The sequence below is a fragment of the Syngnathus scovelli genome, chromosome 19 (assembly GCF_024217435.2).
Source record: "Syngnathus scovelli strain Florida chromosome 19, RoL_Ssco_1.2, whole genome shotgun sequence".
Classification (NCBI taxonomy): Eukaryota; Metazoa; Chordata; class Actinopteri; order Syngnathiformes; family Syngnathidae; genus Syngnathus; species Syngnathus scovelli.
The window spans coordinates 65,218-87,483 of NC_090865.1; the positions used below are offsets into that span (position 1 = coordinate 65,218).

A 22,266-nucleotide genomic window follows, 5' to 3' on the forward strand; every position below is an offset into this window, starting at 1 on the left:
GCAAATTATTTTCATTATGAGATATTTGTCAGGACAGTTTATCAACATCACAACAATCACAATACCCAAATGAAATGCCAGCGTCTTACTGACGTCAAATCATACAAAGGACATACAACGCAATGATTTATTCTTAGATGTTAATAAAAGTCAAATCTCAAGCTGCAGCAATGGAGTCATTGTCCACCTCTTTGCTCCGTGGCTGCAATTAAAGACAAAAGAGTGCTCATATTAAAAATATGATTTTCAAAGAACAATTAAATCTGTGCCCTCTTTTATTCAGTATTGTGCATTAGCCATAACAGCATAAACCATGTTCACTTTGTACAATATTACAATGGCAACCGACAGATGGAGGGAAATTATTTGGTCACAAGTTTCCTTTTTTTATGTCTTCAAATTAAATCAAATAATAATAACTTGGGATTTGAGTATTTTGATGCCAAAGTAAATCGGATTTCTTCATGCTACCGCTGTCCATGTATAGAAAAAGGCACATGCCTAAATATGACAGGCTATGATGTTATGGCTATTCCCGAAATTAACATTTGTATTTGCTACTACCTTCACAAAGATGCGATGGGGGAGGAAACGTCTGAGGTTGCATGCATTGGTGGTACAGCGGGCCACACTGATTCGGAGTTGTGGTAACATTTGGTAACCCGCAAGCAGTGGATAATAGTTATACAGCATTTGCTGTTTTGACCCAGGAAGTATACGGAGATGCACCTGCACACAACAGAGAAGAAACAATGAGAGAAGATCAAGAGTGAAAGAGGCAGATTTGGGAACAGATAGCTCAATTCTGGCACAGGAACACTCAACACTGATTTATATTTTGTATGAGCCGTAAGACCCTGGAAGTGGCTTTTTCAGTCGTTATTTTTGGCCCTTTCTTGAGTTTTTTTTTTGTTGTATTTATCACACAGTTTAGATCACCGTGCCAGTTTAGATCACTGTGCCAATTTTAGCCAGGTCAACCCAAGTAAATGAAAGATTCAGTTTGTAAACAGTCCGTCCGTCCGTCCGTCCGTCCGTCCGTCCCTCCCTCCCTCCCTCCCTCCCTCCCTCCATCCATCCATAGAGCCATCCAAGCCCAAACCATGCCTTCATTCATTTTCACTTGCCAGGGAGGCCAATTTGCCCAGCTCTTGCGTGAGAGCAAAGGCACATCATACCTGTTTCAACCCAGAAAACATGAAGGATTCTGATGGTTCAATAGCTATCTGCACGTCTTGTACCACAGCTGTTCTGTTCTCGATGTGGAAGCAAACTGGGAGGGACTCTCGGACTCTTCCAAAAGGAGGGATATCTACGGCGATATGAAGACAGGCTGAAAAGAGTGACTCATTCATTGATCCATTGAGTTGATTGTGAATCACTGACCTCCTTAAACCCACAGTCCCTTAAAATCGGCCCAACTCTATGTATACATGATTTGCTATGACAGAATAATGAATGGCTGTGGGCCAGTTTGGCTCAGTCTTCAAAGTATACGAACCAGCATGGATGTAAAATGGGAGCGGCTCCAGAAAGACATGTGGCAGAGTGACCGTGGTGCTGATGAGAGGGCTCGCTGGGCTGGAGGAATGTCTGAAGAGAATTGCAATCAAGAATTAAGAGCGTCAGTCCAAGTGTGCCTTTGAATGTTTTCATTTGATCACACTACAGCAAAAGCATTTCTCAGTTGCTCTATGGATTCAACAGGGTGGTGTGGTGTGGTGTGGTGTGGTCTGGTGTGGTGTGGTCTGGTGTGGTGTGGTCTGGTGTGGTCTGGTGTGGTGTGGTCTGGTGTGGTCTGGTGTGGTCTGGTGTGGTCTGGTGTGGTGTGGTCTGGTGTGGTCTGGTGTGGTCTGGTGTGGTGTGCGTGCATTGACGTACCTTCTCCATGATATGACGTACTGTCCAGTAGCCATGGTGTTGTTATTGTCGGCCGGCGGTGGACTCCGAAGACAGAAACATTCGCTTGCGCACTCATCTTTCCGCAGAACCACTGAACGCAATAGCGCAACGTAAAAGCATGCCATTTCATGGGAAGCAACTGATACACCAAAACGCTAGTACGTCATAGAAAAGAATGAACGGACCATCCTGTAACTGGAACTTATGGTGTCGTGCGTTTGTTACTCCAATGTTCTGCAGGGATGCGGAAGCCAAGAGCAGAGGCCAGGGGGACGACGAGCGGATCTCTGTTAACATCAGAAAGGGGAGGTCCGTTGTGACCTGCTCCAGGGGCTCAAACTGCAGAGACCAAAAACAAGACTTGGTAATTAGAACTGAATTCATTTTCCAGAACCCACTGTATCTAAATAAAGTGACATACATACCTTGGTGGAGAGAAAGTTGGCCGATACTTCAAATGGGACAAATGTCTCGATGGCGATGCTTACATCCTGCAGCGTGTAAAGCATGTAAGATGAAGGGACAACAGTGGCGCATTGATTAGATATGAAAAAAGAACGGCTCTGTTACCTTCTGACATTTGCACTCTATCTGTTGTCCATCCACAATGACATCAATACTGTAAGCTATGTGGAACAGCAACAGCCTGGGTCCAGTTGTCAACGATGACACATATACACATCTGTCCAGCTAGAAACAAAAGTCAGAGAGAAACTTCCAATCTGTATGACTGTCGAACTACGTCTATCCGTTGCATCGCGAGACATCGTCGTGTATCTGGGAAGGCGATGTTAACTTCCAAAAGTCAAGTGTGAACCTTTTTGCCTGCTTTCAGATCCCCCAGAAGTACGTCAGGGAGCAGAGAAGGCGTGCTATCATCACAAGCCTTGGAGTTATCAAGCGTCACACGTGTAGTCTGAGTTAAATTGGCATCTTGGCCTAACCACAACACATTGTCAAAGTTCAGGTCAAATCAAGTTACTCGGTTGAGTAGGGTGAGCTGACAATGCAATGTTATTATTTGTTTACCGGGTTTGAGTCCTGCAGTTAGTTTCACATCCTTGGCGACGCCCTCCTCCAGTGACTGCACAGTGCAGGAAATGCAGTACATTTCATTGGTGAGAGCAGGAGGCTGATGACTCAGGTCCACATGGATCTTTGGAACCCGAGACAGTATCCTGGAGAGCACGTGACATACAGTCTTGGAAATATCACAATTGATGAATTTGATGTGGACTTGAACCAGATTGATGATGATGTCACTCTCACATGGTACTTTGTAGGATGCTTATGCAATCCCAATCCAAGTCTTCCTCCTGGTCAGGCCAAAATGATTTGTTAGACGGCGGCAAGAAGTCGTGGCTTGTGGCTGCGTCTCCTCCCGCCCCTCTCCATCTCAGAATCACAGAGCGACCGGTGGCGCTGCCGAGCATCACCTCCATACCCGTCATCTGATAGAGGATGGGGGGAGGGAAAAAAAAACAAAACAAAAAAAAACAAACCCATTGTCCGGGGGGAAAGTCACTTTTCCGCCAGCACGGTGGCTAGTACATAGAAAAGCAAGACAGACACGTGTGCTCAGACAAAAGGCTGCCTGCTTGCCTGCCTGCCTGCCTGGCTGCCTGGCTGCCTGGCTGCCTGCCTGCCTGGCTGCCTGCCTGCCTGCCGCCAATACGTGCTCGTACAGTACACGCGAGGAAACATTCGATCATTTCCAGATGCCCATTGTGATGTATCCAGACTGCTAACAACACGCATGGCTTTTTCCTCACCTCCACCTTTTTGCCAACATCCTTGGTTTTTGCCACAAAGCTGAAATTATAGCATTTGGTTTTCCCAGGCACAAGACTTTTGCACTCTTGACTGGAGCTCTCCAGAACACACCGCTGATTGTATTCCTACAAACACAAAGGAAAACTTTGAATCCAGGACATCTCGCAGTCAGAAGAAACTCCAGTACAATCTGTACAGTATGGGAATATCAAGTCAACTGGGTAGTTTGAATGACGGTGAACTCTTTGTGATCATATTCTTGGCCGAACGGCCGGCCGGTGAGAGCGGTCGCAGAGATTTTCTTTCCCGTACCGGATTGTTAAGGGTGACGGCCAGTTTGGTGAAGGACACGGGATGAGGACAGTCGGCCCGCACAAACACCTGCAGTCGGACCACTTCGTCCACGTGGAAACTGGGAGAGCGGAATTTGGCTTTACATTGAACTAGGGCGAAAGAGAGGAGACGCTGAGTTGAGAGAAAAATCGGAGAGAATAAAACAGCCATTTTACAAATGTGCAAACAAAGCATACATCCACTAAAGTCTTGTGCGGAGACGGTAAAAATCGGGATTTTCGCCGACTATCTTGGAACCAATTGTCAGCGATAAAGCGGGGATGGCTGCGTATAGCGCCGCATTTGCACAGCAACAGAAGAATTGATTGTCACGTTGCACTTTTAATGTGAAAAATCAACAGCAGTGGAGTCGTGATTTATTTTTTTTTTCTCCTCGTTTGAGAATCTCGATACTTACTGAAAGGTATGTAGTCCTGTACATCAATTATGAATTCATTTGAGCCTGCAGAGGCCATGCATTCATTCCACAGTGACTGTGCTGCCTGAGCTGAAACATGATCACATTGAGGCTCAGCATCAGGTGTCTTGTTCTAATGGAAAGAAGATGCTCAGCTTGTCCACAAGAGGAAGAAAATGGCCCAAACTCAATTGTTGAATATGGTGCGTGTCTGTGAGACACACGCACACGCGCACACACACACACACACACACACACACACACACACACACACACACACACACACACACACACACACACACACACACACACACACACACACACACACACACACACACACCTTCAGAACTTGTATGAAATTGTGCTCAATCCTCAATTTTTGCTCCTTCTTCAGTGTTGACGCTGAAACGGAAGACAACAAACATTTCCAGAGAAGAGCCGCATAGTACATCGATGGAATGAAATGAACTCAGCACACTTGTTTCCTATAGGGTGCGCTTACCTCTGCCCAATAACTCCATGGAGAATACGATGTAATCTTTAACACTGGCCATCAGGTAGGCACAATGAAGTGCTGTGCTTAATATGGCCGTCTGGATTCCACACCAACGCTCTGTGCGATAGTCACACATCACGTAGTCCAAAAGCCTAAAAAGACAAGCACGTTAAGCTCACTGTCATCATTCAAATGCCATTCCCGCCGACATACTTGAGCGCTTTGGCGTAATCTTGAGCGTGGTAGTACTCCTCTCCCATTTGCACCACTAAGAAAAACAAACCCAAAACAGATGCAGTACAGCAAAAGCGGTGGCGGGCAGTATAATCAGGACGTTTCGATTCCTGTATTCAGTCGCAATCGTGGCTTGTTCATAACGCCACAGCGGAATGGTACTCACTGAGATTACTTTTCATTCTTGGGCATTTGTACTTCTTAAACTGGGCAACCGCATTGCTGAGAAGCGTTATTATCAGCTCCTGCAACGACAGCAGCGATGTCAAACAAAGTTCACGTCACCTTGGCGTGTACTTACTGAATGAGGGATATCCCTTTCTTGAAGCTGTAATGCCACAATTCCCTTCTTTTCTTTGTCCAAGTCGGGAGGATCGATACCTGAACGTGCAAACGCTGAATTAGAAAAGCATGCGTTCAAATGCATGTGAGAGATGTTCTACCTACCAGCAAAGTTGCAACTCAACTCGAGTATTTTAATACGCGCCTCACCAGGGGAGGCATTCCCGATGTATGCGAGCGAGCGAGCGAGCGAGCTCAACAAATTGAGCATGCTGTTCCAATAGTTTTGGAAGTGACTGTACGACTGGCTTACTTTGGTGTCCTTGTCTCCATGGTCTCTGGCCATAGTAGTCCAGTCCTCCACTCAAAGGGTCGGAGGAAGAATGCATGGGGCCCACCTACGACCAATCAAATCACGTTATTCCCGACGGCTCCATTTTCAAGCCCGCTCATGGTGTTGTGGGCCGCACAGCCAGAAGCCAGTGAAATGGCTTGGCGTCAGAGTGGAAAATTCACCTGACTGAGTTGAAGCGCAAGTCTTTTTCTTTCCTGGCTGTAATAGGCAGCTTGCTGGTAGTAGAAGCCAGGGTTCTGTGTCTGGATAGGGGGCAGACCCATTTTGATTGCGTCATCAAACAGCTCTCCAAAACACTGGAACCTGAAAGGACACACACGTTTTCCAACAAAGCAGTCACTAGGAGTGGCGGATTCATCAATCGGGACCATAGACGGTGCATACTTTTCAAAAACTCTTCAATGTGTTTTCTACCCCTGATCCCTGTGTGTGTGCTTGTGCGTGCGTGCGTGCGCGAGAGAGACTCACTGTTTGGCCATCCACGCAGCATGTTCAAAAGCCAGTTCAGCACTACCAATCTTCTTCTTACAAAGGTCGATGTGCTTTCTGAACTGGGCAATTGCATCAAGTGGAGTGTTGTGCTGGAAACACAGACGGCACACCTACAAAGGAAACGACAATTGGATCTTTGCTCCGCAGCAGCACATTCAAACACAGCAGGCAGGAAACCGTAGCTGCCAACTCTGACCCATTTTGTTGGAGAAATCACTGAACATAATACTGATTCTCACTCACTGCCTCACTCACTGCCTCACTCACTGCCTCACTCACTCACTGCCTCACTCACTCACTGCCTCACTCACTCACTCACTCACTGCCTCACTCACTCACTCACTCACTGCCTCACTCACTCACTGCCTCACTCACTCACTGCCTCACTCACTCACTGCCTCACTCACTCACTGCCTCACTCACTGCCTCACTCACTCACTCACTCACTCACTCACTCACTCACTCACTCACTCACTCACTCACTCACTCACTCACTCACTCACTCACTGCCTCACTCACTCACCCACCCACTCACTCACCTTGTAATTAAGGAATCCAGCCAAAGTTTTGATCTCCAACATATTTGACTCGTGCGCTCTGAGCTCATGGACAAGACTGTAGGCACTTCTGTAGTGCCTGCGAGCAAAGAGCAAACTCAAAGGTCGTCGTCACATGCCGACACTCTTTTACTAAAGACTGGCTTACTTTAAGGCGTTCTGGGTGTCTTGCTTCAGCTCACTGAAGAAAGCGATTTTGAACTGGTGTCGTACAAACAGCAACTACAAACGGGAAGTCAAAAAAGTTCAAAAACTGAAAGAAGTCATCGCATCCCTGTTGAAATGACAGCTTTCATTCAAAACATGACCTAATTGCAAACATTGTTGTAGCCACTAACTTCCCATCGTTGACTTTTTTTCCATACCTGATGCGTCGTCTTGTTTAGAAACTCCTTATGCGATTTAACTCGGCGGATTTCATTGTAATAGTACGTCTGAGCGTGTTCGTAAAAGGCATTCTCCAACCTACACATTCAGACAGAAATCATTTCAAAACAAAATTGAATGCAAATTGCCACTTTTCAACCTGCAATGTGGCCAATCAGGTCGTTTCTTTTCTCCTTTTTTTGACGGGGGGGTGGGGGGACTAAGGATGGGACAAGCCGCACAACGAGAGCTCGCGAGAATGAACGGCCTAAGAATTTCCGTCCTTGCAAGGCCTAACATTTTCCATCCTTGCACGGCACGAGGTCTATTTTTGTTTTGGCTGTCATGTGTCCGCTTTAGTTCAATATTTCTATTATTCTCACCTTATAATGTAACCAACCAGGTGGTCAGTATGCGGCAGAACAAAAAGACTCTTTCCGGAAAGATCACAGGCATGACAAATAGCTGCAGCTCTTTCAGATGCCACCAAGTCTTCTCCTATACAAAAAAAAAAAAAAAAGGAAAGAAAATCAAAGTAACTCAAACACAAAACATGGGTTTAAATGCAATACACAGATGAAGAGATGAAGTCAATACCTGGAGGCAGAGGCGTTTTCTTTTGAATTAAAACAACAGCCACTTTTGTATTCCTGCTTTGGAGACTGGATCTAAAATACAAGAGCTGAGCTGAATTACAAAATCTTTTCCAAGGCCCTCCTTCGATTTCCTAAAACAAAATGCTGGAAATTCTACAAACGCTTTGGCTTGTTAATGCAATACTAGAGTGGCGCCAACTACCGGAGGGAGACAAGCTCCTTTGGCACATATTTGGTAAATACCAATGACACTGATAAAAAAAAAACAGTACAGTCATGATTGTTCTATTGGATTGTGTTTGCCAGGCTATTTGAAGGCGAGCAAAAAAAAAAAAAAGATTGTACCTTACAATCTCAACCTTTGTAGCACATTCAGATTGCTTCTCCTTCCACTGCGAGTCATCCCAATCCAATTCATAGAAGACAACAACCAGTGCCGGTACTTCGTTCAGGTGCTTGTTCATCCAGGACGTTTTCAGTATTCCTTTGGGAATGTACCACTCGTATGATGTACGCTGCAGCCAGGTAGGCAGGCGGGTAGGCAGGCGGGCGGGCAGGCAGGCAGGCAGGCGGGAGAACAACATCATATTGACGACGTCACAACTCTTTTTTTGATGAGAAGACTCCATGGCAGTATTTGCTTAGGAGTCGATGCTAATACTACTACTAATAATAAGCTTGTGAAATGACTTGAGCGACAAACCTTAGTTCGACATTTGGGATACTCGTGGTCTCCAGGAAGGATTTTGAACGAGATTGGTACTCTATCAGCTCGTCGGTTGGCGCTGAACACATCCCAAATGGCACGGTGCACTGCATTATACACCACGTCCAAACCAGTGAGAGCTACAAAAGCCATCGGTCGGCAGCATAGTTCTGTGGGAAGCTCCCATTGCAGACCTGCCATTCTCAACTTTCAACAACGGCGTCAAGCACTTAGTCAGGAGATGGTAATGTCAAAATACGTTTCCTTGGGATGACTCGGCGAATTCAGCGTCGCAATTACTATACGATCGGCGGCAGAGAAAATACCAGTTTACAACCCGAATGACATTCCAGTCTTCCAGGATGCGCCCATAAATTCGACGGACAAACCACTCGAGTGACTCACGGTCAGCAATTGCTTACACGGGACAACCGTCGACCGGGTAGTTATAGAACCGAAACATTTGATCGATCAAAACGTATTCTAGGAGGACTGATACGCTCGCTGTACGAGTCAAGAGGGACCTAGGTTGGGTGGGTGTGCTAGTTCTTCTGCTTTGTTATTTTTTTGTCCCACTTCTTCTTTTTCTTTTCTTCTCTTCATGTGGTTGGAAAACAACGTTTGGTAGCATTACCGCCCCCAATTGGTTCGGAGTTAGACGTGATATGTGACCTCTGTCAAGCCACGATCTGTGAGCCCAGCGTGATCTAAAGTACGCATGCGCGGAAGGTCGCCATCTTGAATCGCTAACTACGGCATATACACTAAGTCAAAATACGTTAATATTGCCTGCGCAGTGGTGCGCCTTCGTTTATGATGGGAGCGACATGAGAAGCGAGAAGATCGCTTGTTTGTTTTCGGATCCTTTTTTTTTTTCGTGAATAAATTAATAGTGTCGCAGTACTACATAAAAAAACGTGGGCTAAGTACCTGTGCAGTACTGCCTACTCCCGTTGAACGTGTAAACTGCGTTGAATAGAAACATTTATTATTGGCTTTGCAGCTTCGGTACCCATATCGTTTCTTCGACGTGACACAACAATATCCCTCCAAACTCAACACGCTAGGTCCAAAGGTAGCTGGCAACTGGCGTTGTCACATCAGTATTTGTAGAGGCTAACCTCTGGCCTGTCTAATCCAGCTTTTTCAGGGGACAAAGTTTAGTGTGGAGCTCCACAGTTGCATTATAAAAGGCCACGTTTGCAAAGGTCCACTCTTATGAAGCATAGTTAGGAACTAGCTTCTGGCTGCTCTGTAGTTGCAATATTTGTAAGTAAAATCAGCAGTTGTAAAGAGCAAAACAAAAAACATAGAAGCTACAAAGTGCATCGCTATTAACCATGTATTTAGGCAAGTGACTTATTTTGTGGTGTTTTTCTTTGTTTGTTCTGTCCCGTGGCTCTCTGCCTAGTCTGCTGACCTCGTGTCATGGGTGGGAGTCTGGGTTGCCACCGCTCCATCCCCAAAGACCCCACTGATTTCAGCAACGGTAAGCACAAATTGAGCACGGCGTGTAACTTTGGAAGCATTCTGATGAACCAGGGTGGGAGTCTGGGTTGCCACCGCTCCATCCCCCACAAAGACCGCACTGATTTCACCAATGGCAAGCCCAAATTCAGCACCGCGCATAACTTTGGAAGCATGCTGATGAACCAGGACCGTGTCGACATCAACACGGCCACTGAGGAGGAACTCATGACTCTTCCAGGCGTTAACCGCACCGTCGCTCGGAATATCGTCGGCTACCGCAACTGCATTGGCGGATATAAGAAAGTGGAAGATCTGGCACTTGTCGATGGAATAGGGGGAGCCAAGCTGGAGGTGATCAAAGTGGAAATATGTGTCTCCAGTAGAAGTTGGTCAACTCCTTGTCCTCACTGTGCCAAGACCTGTAACCGTCGTGTTCTGGCATGAACATGGCCATAGCCGCCCTTCGCTCACGAGTACCCGAGGTGGAATAAGTCGGTCAAACCCCTGTCGGTCCTCCCTCGCCTGGAGCAGAGTTTGTATTCCGGCAACACAAGGCACCTTTAGCTTCACGGGCTACACTGTCCTCTTTCTCGGATATGCTTATTATGGTAGAGATACCATTCCGCTCTGTTTCACACCCCCATTCCCTCCTAAATAAAATAGTAAATGGGTGACCAGTATTTGTATTTCTGCACATTTATTGACGCTTAAAATGTCAAAACATGTTTAGATGTTGGCAATACACAGCGTGGCATTGGTTCCTCCAAAGCCAAACGAGTTTGAAAGGGCCACTCTTCTGCCTGAAGTCTGCCATGGCTGCGCCACGCATGGAACGTAATTGAGGTTAAATTCTGGTTGGGTGCGGTCTAGATTGAGGGTCGGGGGCAAGACGCCATGGTAGCAAGCCAGAGCGGTGATTGCCGTCTCCAACGCTCCGGCAGCCCCAAGCAGATGTCCGGTGGCTCCTTTGACGGAGGACACGGCCAGAGCTCCTGCACTTTGACGAAAGAGCCTCTTGATGGCAGCATTTTCCGCTGCGTCACCCAAAAGCGTGGAGGTGGCGTGGGCGTTCACGTAAGACACGTCTCCCGGTGAGATGCCAGCATCTTTGATGGCAGCCGACATGCATCTGTGAAGTTATCCTGCAGTTACAATCGGGCCTTTTTTTTTTCTGAATTGAAAACATGACAAAAGTCAAACATTGAATGACTATATGATTAAATGACTTGATCTATGAGAAGCCCTACGGGGACCACCCCGAGCCAACAGCCTCCTAGTCGCTGGCCGCCACTATCGGGAAAATAATAACGATTAAAAAAAAAAAAACATGAACGTCTGCTTACCTAAATGCCCCATCGCCATCTGCAGCAGGTGTGGTAATGTGGCTGGCATCTCCCGAGAGTCCGTATCCTAGCACCTCTGCGTACATTGTGGCTCCACGTTTCAATGCGTGCTCCAGTTCTTCCAGCAGGAGCACAGCTGATCCCTCACCCATCACAAAGCCATCTCTCTCTGGATGAAAGGGTCTTGAAGCTAGTTTAGGACACTCATTCCACTTGGTGGCAAGAGCACGTGCTCTTGCAAAGCCAGCTATTGACAGAGGTCCCACGCAGGATTCCGTCCCACCCGTAACCATAGCAACCGCATCGCCGTGGGCAATAAACCGTGCGGCATCCCCAATGGCGTGCGCGCCGGTGGTGCATGCTGTGGACACAGCGTGGTTAGGACCCTTAAGATGGTGCTTGATACTGATATGGCCAGCAGCCATGTTAACAAGAATACGAGGCACAAAGAAAGGACTCATTTTCTTGTAGCCCTTTTGGTGGAAAGCAGCAGAGGTGGACACTATTTCATCCAGCGACACCATGCCCATGCCAACATTGACACCAGTGGCGAGTTGGTCCTCTGTGGTTTCGGGGTACCATCCCGAGTCGTCCAGGGCAAGCTGAGCAGCTCCAAGTGCCATCACAGTGGCTGGTGACATGCTACGGAGCTCGCCGCGAGATGCAAACATTTGCTCATTAAACTGACCTTCTGCATTTCCTCTGGGTACCAACGCTGCTACTTTGCAGGGAATTGTTCGGTATTCCTCCGAGCAAAGAGCCACAATTCCACTCTGGCCCTTAATAATGTTGTTCCAGGGTAAAGCCGTCCCTGTGCCCAGAGGGCACACTATACCAATGCCAGTAATAACAACCCTTCTCCGTCTTCCGGGGCTGTACCACCTGAAAGACTGTTGGCTCGGGCAAGTGGAGGGATTTCTTTCAAATAGGATCCTTCCACTCGGTCTTTGTTTCGCCCAATACGTTCGGGACAAAAACATTATACTCCTGTAGTTCGTAAATCCACACTAGCTGACAAAGTAAGAAAGTAGTGCTGAAAGCTGAGTTTTGTAACGCTACACATCAAAAATGCCGGTGTCGGGACAACCACATCTGCTTGCTGGCTGGCTGTGTCCAAATTCACAGGCTGCGTCCCCCTAGCGCCAGTTGGAAGGCTTGGTCCGGCCGTGGCGAATTTGGCCAGGTAGGGCCGAATGGCTGGCTGGGCAGCGCAATATGGCGGCGACGTGACGTCGATTTCGACGCGACCAGACCGCACCGCACCGCACCGCACCAGACCGCACCGCACCGCACCGCCGGTGTCCTCGACTGTGTCCAAATTCACATGTTTGCTAGCTGTGGGCAAATGCACACGCTCCCTCGCTGTGTCCAAATTCGCGGGCTGCGTCCTCCAAAGCCACTTCGAAGGTTGCGCCCTTGAACGCACAACATGGCGGGCGGCATTTCCGGCCGGACGAGTGCAAATTCACGCAGCCTTCGGCAACCAACCCCTATAATCTGATGGTCCGCTTTCTATGGAGACGGGCCGTGAGTTCAAGCTATGAAAAAGTGCAGACAGAAAAAAATAATCATCGGCATTTAGCCATCGAGTCACTCCGGAAATGACGTCATGTAGCCTGAAACCCGGCCGAAAACCGGTCTTCTGAGGACGTAGCCTGAGAATTTGGCCACAGCTTTGCCATGTCGTATACTTGGCAGAAACCTTACACCTCCAAAATCATCATTTTTCAGGAGACCTAAAAAACAGCATGTTGTTCAACCATTGAAATGTCATTTTTAAAGAGAGGAAAAAGCTCTTTTTTAACACATTAGATTGGTTAATCATAAAAATAATATTCACGCGTGGACGAACCAATTATATGGCTCATTAAAAAAATATGAAATGTTCCTAAATGTGGTGTCAAATCGATGATTTCAGCAGTTATTGGCCGGTTATTTAACTCCAGTAGGTAACAACATTAAAAAGGAAAGAATTGAAAAGTAAGGACGTTCCGATCCATCAGTGACCAATCATCATCAATTGGAAAAGTGTGTGATGGGTATTTTTGATCAAAGCCATCTATGGCCAATCATAATTGCCCTCATAATTCTTAAAAAGAGAAAATCATGTCAAATGTTTATGCCTTAATTGAGAAAATGTGCACGTCATTTACTTTCACCAGCAAGGTCCAGTGCACTGCAGTTATACTTGTTGAAACGACTTGGATCTCAATGGAACGGATGGAAGTTACCAATGATCCTCCCCTTATCTTCATTTGGTTGCTCGATGACACCGTTTGGTATGGTCCTTGTGTTGAGGAAACAATGAAGTTTGTGTCACTGGAAGCAAGTTGAAAATGGCACACCCTTCACAGCTCGGTGGGCCTAGTGGTAGAGTGTCCGCCCTGAGCCTGGAAGGTTGTGGGTTCAACCCCCCGGCCGGCCGGGTCATACCAAAGACTATAAAAATGGGACCCATTGCCTCCCTGCTTGGCACTCAGCATTAAAGGTTGGAATTGGGGGGGTTAGATCACCAAATGGTTCCCGAGCGCGGCACCGCTGCTGCTCACTGCTCCCCTCTCCCCCAGCGGATGGATCAAAATCACACAGGGATGGGTTCAATGCAGAGGACGAATTTCACCACACCCAGATATGTATGTGACGATTATTGGGACTTCAACTTTAACTTAAATAAGCTAGCGCTTGCAGGAAAAGATGGTTATCAAAGATGGGGGGTGAATCAAATAAAATGCTCACACAGGATTGCGTGATGTTTGAATAGCCTCACCCGTTGTTAGGAACAGCTGGAAAGCAGGATCCAGAGACACACCCGAGGACAATTGCCCCGCTCTCATAATGTGTCTTTTGCCTGCATCACTTTGCTCCCTAGCCTCGCCGTCGTTCCTTAAGCAAGTAAGGTGCAAGTAAGATAAGAGGAATAAGAAGTCAATTTTTGATGTCAAAGATGGAAAGGTAGCGGGAAGAATGTCTATGAAATGCCACGTAGCAAAACGCTCGATTCACCTTTTTCCATTCCAAAGCCCAGCCCGGCCGGCAACCTTTTCTCTGCGACTTCTCTCTCACCTGCTTTGTTTGCCGATTGTTATCGCCAGCAACCGTGCACCTACGGACGAGATCCATTGCGTACGAGTCCATCTTACGGCAACGGCAAGCGGACCCCGGCCTCAGCGGCACGTCCACTCCACTCCACTCCACTCCACTCCACTCCACTTTGAGAAGCACCAATCGGCAAAGTCTGCTTTATTGTCAAATTCTTTCCACGTAGCAGACGAATGGAAATGACAAGACAGCAAGTAACAATTGTGTCAAAGCAGAACTCACCGAATGCAAAATGAAGAAATCAGAGGTGGTTGGCAGAAACAAATACACGGCATGTTTCACAATTGGCTTGTGCTTTGGTTCCAATATTTATGCTCCCTGGCAATAAATCTGTATTTGTATCCGTACGGCCGTAGATGGTACGCCAGGTACTCCAGAGCATAGAGTCGAACAGCGTAAATGTAGTGAAAGGACACGGCGAAATCGGAACAGCAGCCTGGACCCTGGAGGAGAAGAAAGTCACAATTCAATTCGATGCATCGGTAGCACGCAAGTCGGTGTCTGGTCTTCTTACTTGAACGGGAGGGTAGTGCTCATAAGCCAGGTACCAAGGGGTCTTTTGGAACTGTCTGACCAAGTGAAGCTCTGGAGGGAAAGGATGGAAGGTTTGCCGGGCTTTCACGTCTCTGGTATCCAGCGGCGCCACCTTCATGGTCTCCATACACTTGCCCAGAGCCACGTCCTCGGTGGAAGAGAAGTGGCCGCACGCCCCTGTCCTGAAACCTCGGATATATCTTCTCAGGGCTTCCTTGCTGAGGACGTAGCCGGCGCCGCCGCTCATATAGCCTTGGCGGAGAAAAGGTTTAAACCTTCTTCCCAGGTAGAAAGGCTTCTCGGGATCCAGAGCGGACAACATGTAGAGGAGATTCTCCACAATCACGTAGGTGTCGTCGTCGGCTTTCAAGAACCATTCGGCGTTGTCCAGGTGCCGCCCGTAGATGTACTCAAAGGCGCCGACGGTCTTCCGGTACAGGTTTTCTCGTCCCTCGCTGACGTTGAGTTTCACGGTGGGGAAGTCGCTCTGGACAGAGCTCATGTACAAGACCACGTGGCAGCGCTTTGCCCACGTTTCCTTAACGTGCTTGGTCCGGGACTCCATGGTCTTGGGCCCGGTCATGATCCAACACAAGATACGGCTGGTTTGCCCAGAATTTCTTGTCCGACTCAGGTTGACGCCTAGATGGAAAACGTAGTATCATGCATGTACTGCATACAACCAAACAAGGACATTGTTACTACGTGGAGTCATCGTTCGAAGAATAAAAAGTGGCCGTCCGTTCCAATCGGAATTAACGCTAAGTGGCCTTTTTCAATCAATGTATAGCGCTTTTCTACCCCAGTGACTGGAGTGCACCGTGATGACGCAGCAGCATCAGGCGCGACCGAGGGTTCGGTGCCTTCGTCCACAACAATTTTGTCAGGAGTTCCAGGAAAATGGCATCCGTGTCAAAGTGGCAAAAAAAAAAAAAAAAAGATATCAAACTTCTGGGCGAGGCCACAGAGTAACAATGAAGGGCCAGTTTTGGGTGGGCCTCCGGGCGGGCCTACCTCCCTCCCTCCCCCCCCCCCCCCCCCCCCACACACACACAAGTCTATTTACTCTCGAAAGACAAAAGAATCTTTTCTAAAGAAACACACAAGCCAAAGCAGTGTCAAGTGTTCCTTTTCCAACTGCAAACAAACATTTGGAAAATGTCCACCTACCTTGTTGATCTCCTTGCCAAGCATCTTGTGTATGGCTCTTGGGAGGCCAATTTGAGTGGGAGAAATAGCGCAGGGACGTAAATCCAATCATCAGTCCGGTGAAGAAGATTGAACGGGACCTGAATTTCATTCTGTTAGCGCTTCCTCAACCAAGCGGGCAGGTGCACAAACGGTGCTCTTGCCTTTTGACCGGGTGTTTAGTTGAGCTTCCGTGTGCCAGCCGGCCGGCCGGCCGGCCTCCCTCACTCCCTCCCTCCCATCTGCTGCCAACGTACGGTCAACCCTAAGCCACTTTGCCCCTTATTGACACAACTTTCAGCTGCTCCTCCCTATGGCGGCGTTAAATCATTTCACAAACTTTCTTCATTTCTTCTATGGCAAGGGAAAACATCCTCTGCCAATGCGAGTGGCCATGTCATTTTCTGTCATAACCAGCGTTGGTTCAGGAGTGTCACTCACTCACTCACTGCCTCACTCACTCACTGCCTCACTCACTCACTCACTGCCTCACTCACTCACTGCCTCACTCACTCACTGCCTCACTCACTCACTCACTCACTCCTCACTCACTCACTCCCTCCCTCACTCACTCACTCACTCACTCACTCACTCACTCACTCACTCACTCACTCACTCACTCACTCACTCACTCACTCACTCACTCACTCACCTTCAGCCAGCATCTGCTGAAATCAGGTCAGCGTTGTCCACTGCAAAGGCCACAAGGTGGCAGAGCTGCTACAGAAAAGCTCCTTCTTTAGCTGCACAAAAATAGGTATAGGAGAAATTACTAACTGCCTCACTCACTGCCTCACTCACTCAATGCCTCACTCACTCACTGCCTCACTCACTCACTGCCTCATTTACTCACTGCCTCACTGCCTGCCTCACTCACTCACTCACTCACTCACTCACTCACTCACTCACTCACTCACTCACTCACTCACTCACTCACTCACTCACTCACTCACTCACTCACTCACCTTCAGCCAGCATCTGCTGAAATCAGGTCAGCGTTGTCCACTGCAAAGGCCACAAGGTGGCAGAGCTGCTACAGAAAAGCTCCTTCTTTAGCTGCACAAAAATAGGTATAGGAGAAATTTCTGTCAAATAAACTCCACCCCGGTCAAAACGTTATCTATTTTAGTCAACATAGTCATTGAAATCTAGTGACAGATATTTGGAAGATAAAAAAAAAGTTTTAAAAAAAAAGACCTAATCTCCTTCCATAGCATTTCGGATGTCTAATTGTTCTCCATCATTTGGAGCTGCTGTCAATAAAGGACACAGTTGCATTGAATGAATTTATGGTGGTAAAACAGCATGACTCACGTCACACGTCTGCTGCTGCTTCACTTGCCTATCTATCCTCTCAAAGTGTCCTTGAGCCTGATGTGATGTCATTAGTGAGAAAGAAAAGCTTCTTTTCATTCCACTGAAGGAAGCATGCGCTGGCTGGCTCAATTGTTGAGGCAACACAATCATAAAGCACCACTTGAATATGTTTCTCCAATAAAAGAAGATCAAAATAGGGAATGTTTTGATCGACTTCAGTTAGACACGCTGGCATAGGCAAAAAGAATTGGGATTTTTGTTTTTTTAAATGAACCATCTAACATGTCACTTAAGCATTATCATTGGGTGAATGGGAGGTGAAAGAAAGAAAGAAAGAAAGAAAGAAAGAAAGAAAGAAAGAAAGAAAGAAAGAAAGAAAGAAAGAAAGAAAGAAAGAAAGAATACAAATTATTTTTCTGGAGATGCAGCGATGTTAAGTGCGGCGGTCAGCTTTGCAATAAACGTTTGGACGGCCAAATAAACAATGGCGAGCTCAGCGGAGGTGCCGTGTGACCAGATTAGAGCTTTCATGTCCATTCCATAGGAACGCCATACTTTAGGCTGCGAGTGTCCATTTGCGTTTATTGACGAGCTATCCGTCCCGCTGCCAATAGAAGCGCTTTTATGACACAATGGGGAAGGAAGGAAGGAAGGAAGGAAGGAAGGCCCCTTTTCACATCCTGCTGATGGATGGAAAATCGCCAATCGCTCTAATGAAGTAAGTCCATTGCAATGGTGTCACGGGTTGAGAAGCCGTGGGGGAATTCATTCCTTGCTTTTGATTGTCTGCTTTTGGAACCTGCTGACAGAGAGGGATCTTTTCTTAATCCGGGATCGTAAAGGAGCTAGCTGCAAGCGCAATAATGGAATCAAAACAAGTTAGGTGTCCAAAGGAATCTTTGAGAGGCACAACCATGTTATTTGGACAAACAACTGAAAATAGCATACCATGTTATTTGGACAAACAATTGAAAATAGCAATATACTATGTGCGATGTGCATTTATTGACTTGCTATGGATTGATGGCAAACGTTGGGCACAGCTCTCGCTGTCATTGTGAGCGCGCTAATAAAAGGCCTAGCTGTCATCTTGGAATCGCTTCAAATGTGGCAACATGTTAGAGGAATCTATTTAAGGTCAGCCTCAAACAAGAATTCTCGTCCTGGGTAAAATGCATGACGTGCTGGACCAAGCAAGCGTCAAGGCTATATGGCTCATTAGCGCCGTTCTTAGGCTGGATGACAGACGCTGCACGCTTTAAGTGACGCAACTGGACTTTTTTTCGGTTCAGGTCAAGACAGCAGAAACAGAAATGCAATGGTAAAGAATGACGTGCCCTCAGATTGGAATTAGACCTAGCAGCAGAGTAGGGGGCGGCTCACATCTATCGGATTGAAGCATAAATGGCTAAATTGCATCATCATCCAATTGATGACGTATACCAACAAAAAAGAGAACACTCCATCAGATTTGTGGGGGGAGGAAAGATGATGCAGAGGCAGGCAAGGGAGTCCTTTGCATCCACAAACGCTGGCTGGCTGGCTGGCTGGCTGGCTGGCTGGCTGGCTGGCTGGCTGGCTGGCTGGCTGGCTGGCTGGCTGGCTGGCTGGCTGGCTGGCTGGCTGGCTGGCTGGCTGGCTGGCTGGCTGGCTGGCTGGCTGGCTGGCTGGCTGGCTGGCTGGCTGGCTGGCTGGCTGGCTGGCTGGCTGGCTGGCTGGCTGGCTGGCTGGCTGGCTGGCTGGCTGGCTGGCTGGCTGGCTGGCTGGCTGGCTGGCTGGCTGGCTGGCTGGCTGGCTGGCTGGCTGGCTGGCTGGCTGGCTGGCTGGCTGGCTGGCTGGCTGGCTGGCTGGCTGGCTGGCTGGCTGGCTGGCTGGCTGGATGGATGGCTGGATGGCTGGATGGCTGGATGGATGGCTGGATGGCTGGATGGCTGGATGGCTGGCTGGATGGCTAGCTGGATGGCTGGCTGGATGGCTGGCTGGATGGCTGGCTGGATGGCTGGCTGGGGTCAATATTTTACAGCCAGCCCTACCATGGCTGACATACAGCACAGCGGTGGTGCCTTGCGACTTCAACTGACGTCATCCCAAATATTGCCAAAAAAGTACAAATGGTCAAAAGAGCTATTAAGACCCCGCCATTTATGGTATCTTGCTTCCCCCCCCCCGAGTTGTATACACTGTCCCCATTTTGATTGTAACATGCAGCAAAGATCCAGTCACGCTTTTAGTGCTCTGATCTGGACCAAAGCTCTTAAACACAATTTTGGACTTGGTTGACTTAGCATGCGCACTGGCATTTTCAGCAGACACACAAAAACTCTTGTGGAGAGAACATTTGCATCAAGTGGTAAATGACAGCAAAAGTGCTACAAACTCTGTCATTGTCCTAATATATTCAAGTCTGCTTCTTCAATTACAAAACAAGTTCTGGTTGATTGTGACAACGACGAGGCTTTTACAAGAAGAACATGTTATTATATTCAATTACTGCTGTTTTTAAAAAGTACTTGATGTTTTTCGCAGCCATTAGAGAGTGGCTATTACTGACGCACTTGTGAGATCTCAGAAAATACACAGAGATCCGCTCTGCTCTGCTCTGCTCTGGTCAAGGCACAAAAGATAGCAGTGCGCTTCTTTTCAGCCTCGGTGCTGATGTCGGTCGGACGTAAGAAGCGCTTTGGTCCACAGAGATGTGGGTGGGTGGGTGGTTGGTGCTGAAGTCAAGTGATGTTTGATTACGCACTGGTTCTTTTCAAAGACTATGACAAACATTGCGCTTGGTCATTTGTTCCGCACGTGTGAAAGTGAATGGTGCTTTGAGCCGCCCTCCCACTGGCTACTTTGTTGTCCTTTCAATTGTTTGTGCTTCAGCCTATTTGCTTCATTGTCTATGTTCAAACGGAGGCCGCCGCCGCGGCGGCTCTCTTCAATACGCAATCCTACGTTGCCCGTCCTTTTCTTGCCCCATGGGGACAATAAAGAACTCTTACATGGTGAGTGAAAAAGGGACCACGACAGCCAGCCAGCCAGATGATGGATCCCTTTAAAGATTTCTAATTGCCTAGAGATGCTTAGGTCCAAATGAAACTTGTCTACTCAATGCAGGGGCTGCAAATCCTTTTTGATATTCTTTCAACGGAGCTGCTGCTGTTATTTCATGACCCAACCAAAAGCGGATTTGTGCAATTTGAGCTTTTCCTTGCCCTCTATCATTGGGATAGATGCCCACATAAAAGTGTCCTAATTCTGTGAGGGAATAAATTGTACTTTTAGGGCATTGCAACTTCAATAGAGGTGTCTTTTCAATCCCCGTACTGATTTACTTAACATAACCCTTGGCAGCAATGTTCAAAAGTTCATGCATCTTTTCAGGCTTTTTCTTCCGCTCAATGAACGATGATTGGGGTCAAATGTCTTTTTTTGCTCAGTGTTAAAGCACGCTACGCTACGCCCCCCCCCCCCCCCCCTTACTTTAACCAGCAATCACATTGCCAAGACCACCGCTTTGTGTCAGTAAAGGTTAGTTGGATGCTACTGTCTGAATAGATATCAGTTTCCAGAGCACACCTACAGCGGTCACAAGCAGAGGAAGCCTATGGCTGCGGCGAGCGACGACATGCAGCTAGGCGCTTGGTGTGACAGAGCGAGATGGAAAGCCTTGGAAATGGGAGTCGATTTTGCCATCTGTGGTCAGGAAATCTCGCTCGCCTTCTGCTCCGATGTTAAATCATATATACGTACGTACAGTGAGGCTACCGGGGGGGAAATTTGATCCGAGACAGCCAGGAACAAAACCAAACCCATTTTCCATTTGACTCCCCTGCACCTTGGGATGTCGCAAATCAAATATCTAGGGATTCACGTGGGGGTCAATTTCTTCATTCCATTTTGCTGCGAGTGCACGATATTATTGGTACAGAAATAAAATGCCTCATTATTGATCAAATCAAAGCACGCAGTGGGAAAAGCACAGACACTGATTCAATTGAGCAAAGAGCCAACACGCGGTTAAGCCCAAAACGATTCATTTAGCCTCACCATGTGAAGTAAAGTTCACTTGCACTTGGTAAATGACACTATGAAGCTGGAACGCGCCTTTTTCAATAATGCGTCAAGGGCGAAGCTCGACGCAGCGCACCCCAGCTGGCCAGCCCATCGGCCGGCCGACTGGTGGCCTGGTAATAATATAACGTACATTGGCCAAGATTCAAAAAGAGCCTTTCGTTGCAAATCAGACGTGCTAATCACAAGCATCTCCCGGGCTGTCTGGTGTACGTTCTTCATTTTTCTCAATTCCAAGTGAATCGAAAATAGTTTGACGAAACCATCGTTTTCAAACAAAGCGGGAAATACTGAAAGCATGGCATCGCTAATGCCATGTTTTATTAATCATCAGATTGGTGAGTACAGATCCTCGCAGATTAAACATTTGCTTAGCACATAGGTAAATAATACAAAGCCATTGTTGATGGAATAAAGCCAGCCACTTGAGCACTCACTGAGTTACGCGCACATTGAACTTCCATAGTGCCGTGGCCATCTATTCATCCTGAACACACTACTCTTGAAAAATGCTTTTCTGATGCAAATGAGTGGCACTCTTAGTAATTACACCTTTCATTTGAGAGGGTCGACCTAAATTTGCTTCCAGTTACAAAAGCAGAATGTTTGAAAAACACTTTATCCATATGGTACCTACATTAAAACATCAACTGATTTTCTGTCAATCACAGACCATTTACACTCAGATTCGCACCGTTGCCGAGTGCCAACTGAACCCATGTGGCTATGTTTACATATAG

General features: G+C 47.4%; 3 protein-coding genes and 1 non-coding gene across 5 annotated transcripts; 1 reads left to right on the plus strand and 3 right to left on the minus strand.

Annotated features, from left to right (window-relative positions):
- Nucleotides 1-113: 113 nt before the first annotated feature.
- trappc11 (trafficking protein particle complex subunit 11) lies at nt 114-9,067 on the minus strand. The gene is made up of 29 exons (XM_049750417.2): nt 8,508-9,067; nt 8,150-8,319; nt 7,806-7,876; nt 7,592-7,706; nt 7,208-7,307; nt 6,991-7,064; nt 6,825-6,921; nt 6,262-6,395; nt 5,955-6,096; nt 5,752-5,836; nt 5,458-5,537; nt 5,323-5,401; nt 5,136-5,190; nt 4,929-5,074; nt 4,767-4,828; nt 4,427-4,559; nt 3,988-4,118; nt 3,675-3,800; nt 3,172-3,353; nt 2,932-3,080; nt 2,720-2,841; nt 2,473-2,592; nt 2,328-2,393; nt 2,088-2,241; nt 1,882-1,993; nt 1,502-1,593; nt 1,179-1,312; nt 565-729; nt 114-202 (listed from the first exon to the last, which is right to left on the minus strand). Exons 1-29 carry the CDS (start codon nt 8,709-8,711, stop codon nt 158-160), a joined length of 3,345 nt encoding a protein of 1,114 aa, XP_049606374.1. The 5' UTR covers nt 8,712-9,067; the 3' UTR covers nt 114-157.
- A 138-nt stretch (nt 9,068-9,205) lies between these two features.
- On the plus strand, nt 9,206-10,660 carry LOC125986662 (uncharacterized). The gene is made up of 2 exons (XR_011085799.1): nt 9,206-9,779; nt 9,922-10,660. It is a non-coding gene; the product is annotated as an uncharacterized protein (transcript).
- Nucleotides 10,661-13,487, minus strand: oxsm (3-oxoacyl-ACP synthase, mitochondrial). The gene is made up of 2 exons (XM_049750441.2): nt 11,324-13,487; nt 10,661-11,109 (listed from the first exon to the last, which is right to left on the minus strand). The coding sequence occupies exons 1-2, from the start codon at nt 12,301-12,303 to the stop codon at nt 10,707-10,709; spliced, it is 1,383 nt and encodes a 460-aa protein (XP_049606398.1). The 5' UTR covers nt 12,304-13,487; the 3' UTR covers nt 10,661-10,706.
- Nucleotides 13,488-14,533: 1,046 nt separating this feature from the next.
- Nucleotides 14,534-16,908, minus strand: c1galt1a (core 1 synthase, glycoprotein-N-acetylgalactosamine 3-beta-galactosyltransferase 1a). 2 transcript variants are annotated; one of them, XM_049750443.2, is made up of 3 exons: nt 16,797-16,908; nt 14,937-15,598; nt 14,534-14,865 (listed from the first exon to the last, which is right to left on the minus strand). In XM_049750443.2, the coding sequence occupies exons 1-3, from the start codon at nt 16,807-16,809 to the stop codon at nt 14,701-14,703; spliced, it is 840 nt and encodes a 279-aa protein (XP_049606400.1). In that variant the 5' UTR covers nt 16,810-16,908; the 3' UTR covers nt 14,534-14,700. The 2 variants fall into 2 exon arrangements, with proteins under 2 accessions (XP_049606400.1, XP_049606399.1); XM_049750442.2 differs by lacking the exon at nt 16,797-16,908 and adding an exon at nt 16,127-16,631.
- Between the last annotated feature and the right edge of the window lie 5,358 nt (nt 16,909-22,266).

What these genes read in the sequence shown, in the direction of transcription:
- trappc11 (XM_049750417.2), bottom strand. Translation starts at nt 8,711, where the DNA reads ATGGCAGGTCTGCAATGGGAGCTTCCCACAGAACTATGCTGCCGACCG. An exon ending in ATGTTGGCAAAAAGGTGGAG is followed by an intron (nt 3,354 to 3,674) that starts GTGAGGAAAAAG and finishes ATCCTCTATCAG; the next exon opens with ATGACGGGTATGGAGGTGAT. An exon ending in ATCTGAAAGCAGGCAAAAAG is followed by an intron (nt 2,593 to 2,719) that starts GTTCACACTTGA and finishes TTTTGTTTCTAG; the next exon opens with CTGGACAGATGTGTATATGT.
- oxsm (XM_049750441.2), bottom strand. Translation starts at nt 12,303, where the DNA reads ATGTTTTTGTCCCGAACGTATTGGGCGAAACAAAGACCGAGTGGAAGG. An exon ending in GATGGCGATGGGGCATTTAG is followed by an intron (nt 11,110 to 11,323) that starts GTAAGCAGACGT and finishes ATAACTTCACAG; the next exon opens with ATGCATGTCGGCTGCCATCA.
- c1galt1a (XM_049750442.2), bottom strand. Translation starts at nt 16,256, where the DNA reads ATGAAATTCAGGTCCCGTTCAATCTTCTTCACCGGACTGATGATTGGA. An exon ending in TTGGCAAGGAGATCAACAAG is followed by an intron (nt 15,599 to 16,126) that starts GTAGGTGGACAT and finishes TTTTCCATCTAG; the next exon opens with GCGTCAACCTGAGTCGGACA. An exon ending in AGCACTACCCTCCCGTTCAA is followed by an intron (nt 14,866 to 14,936) that starts GTAAGAAGACCA and finishes CTTCTCCTCCAG; the next exon opens with GGTCCAGGCTGCTGTTCCGA.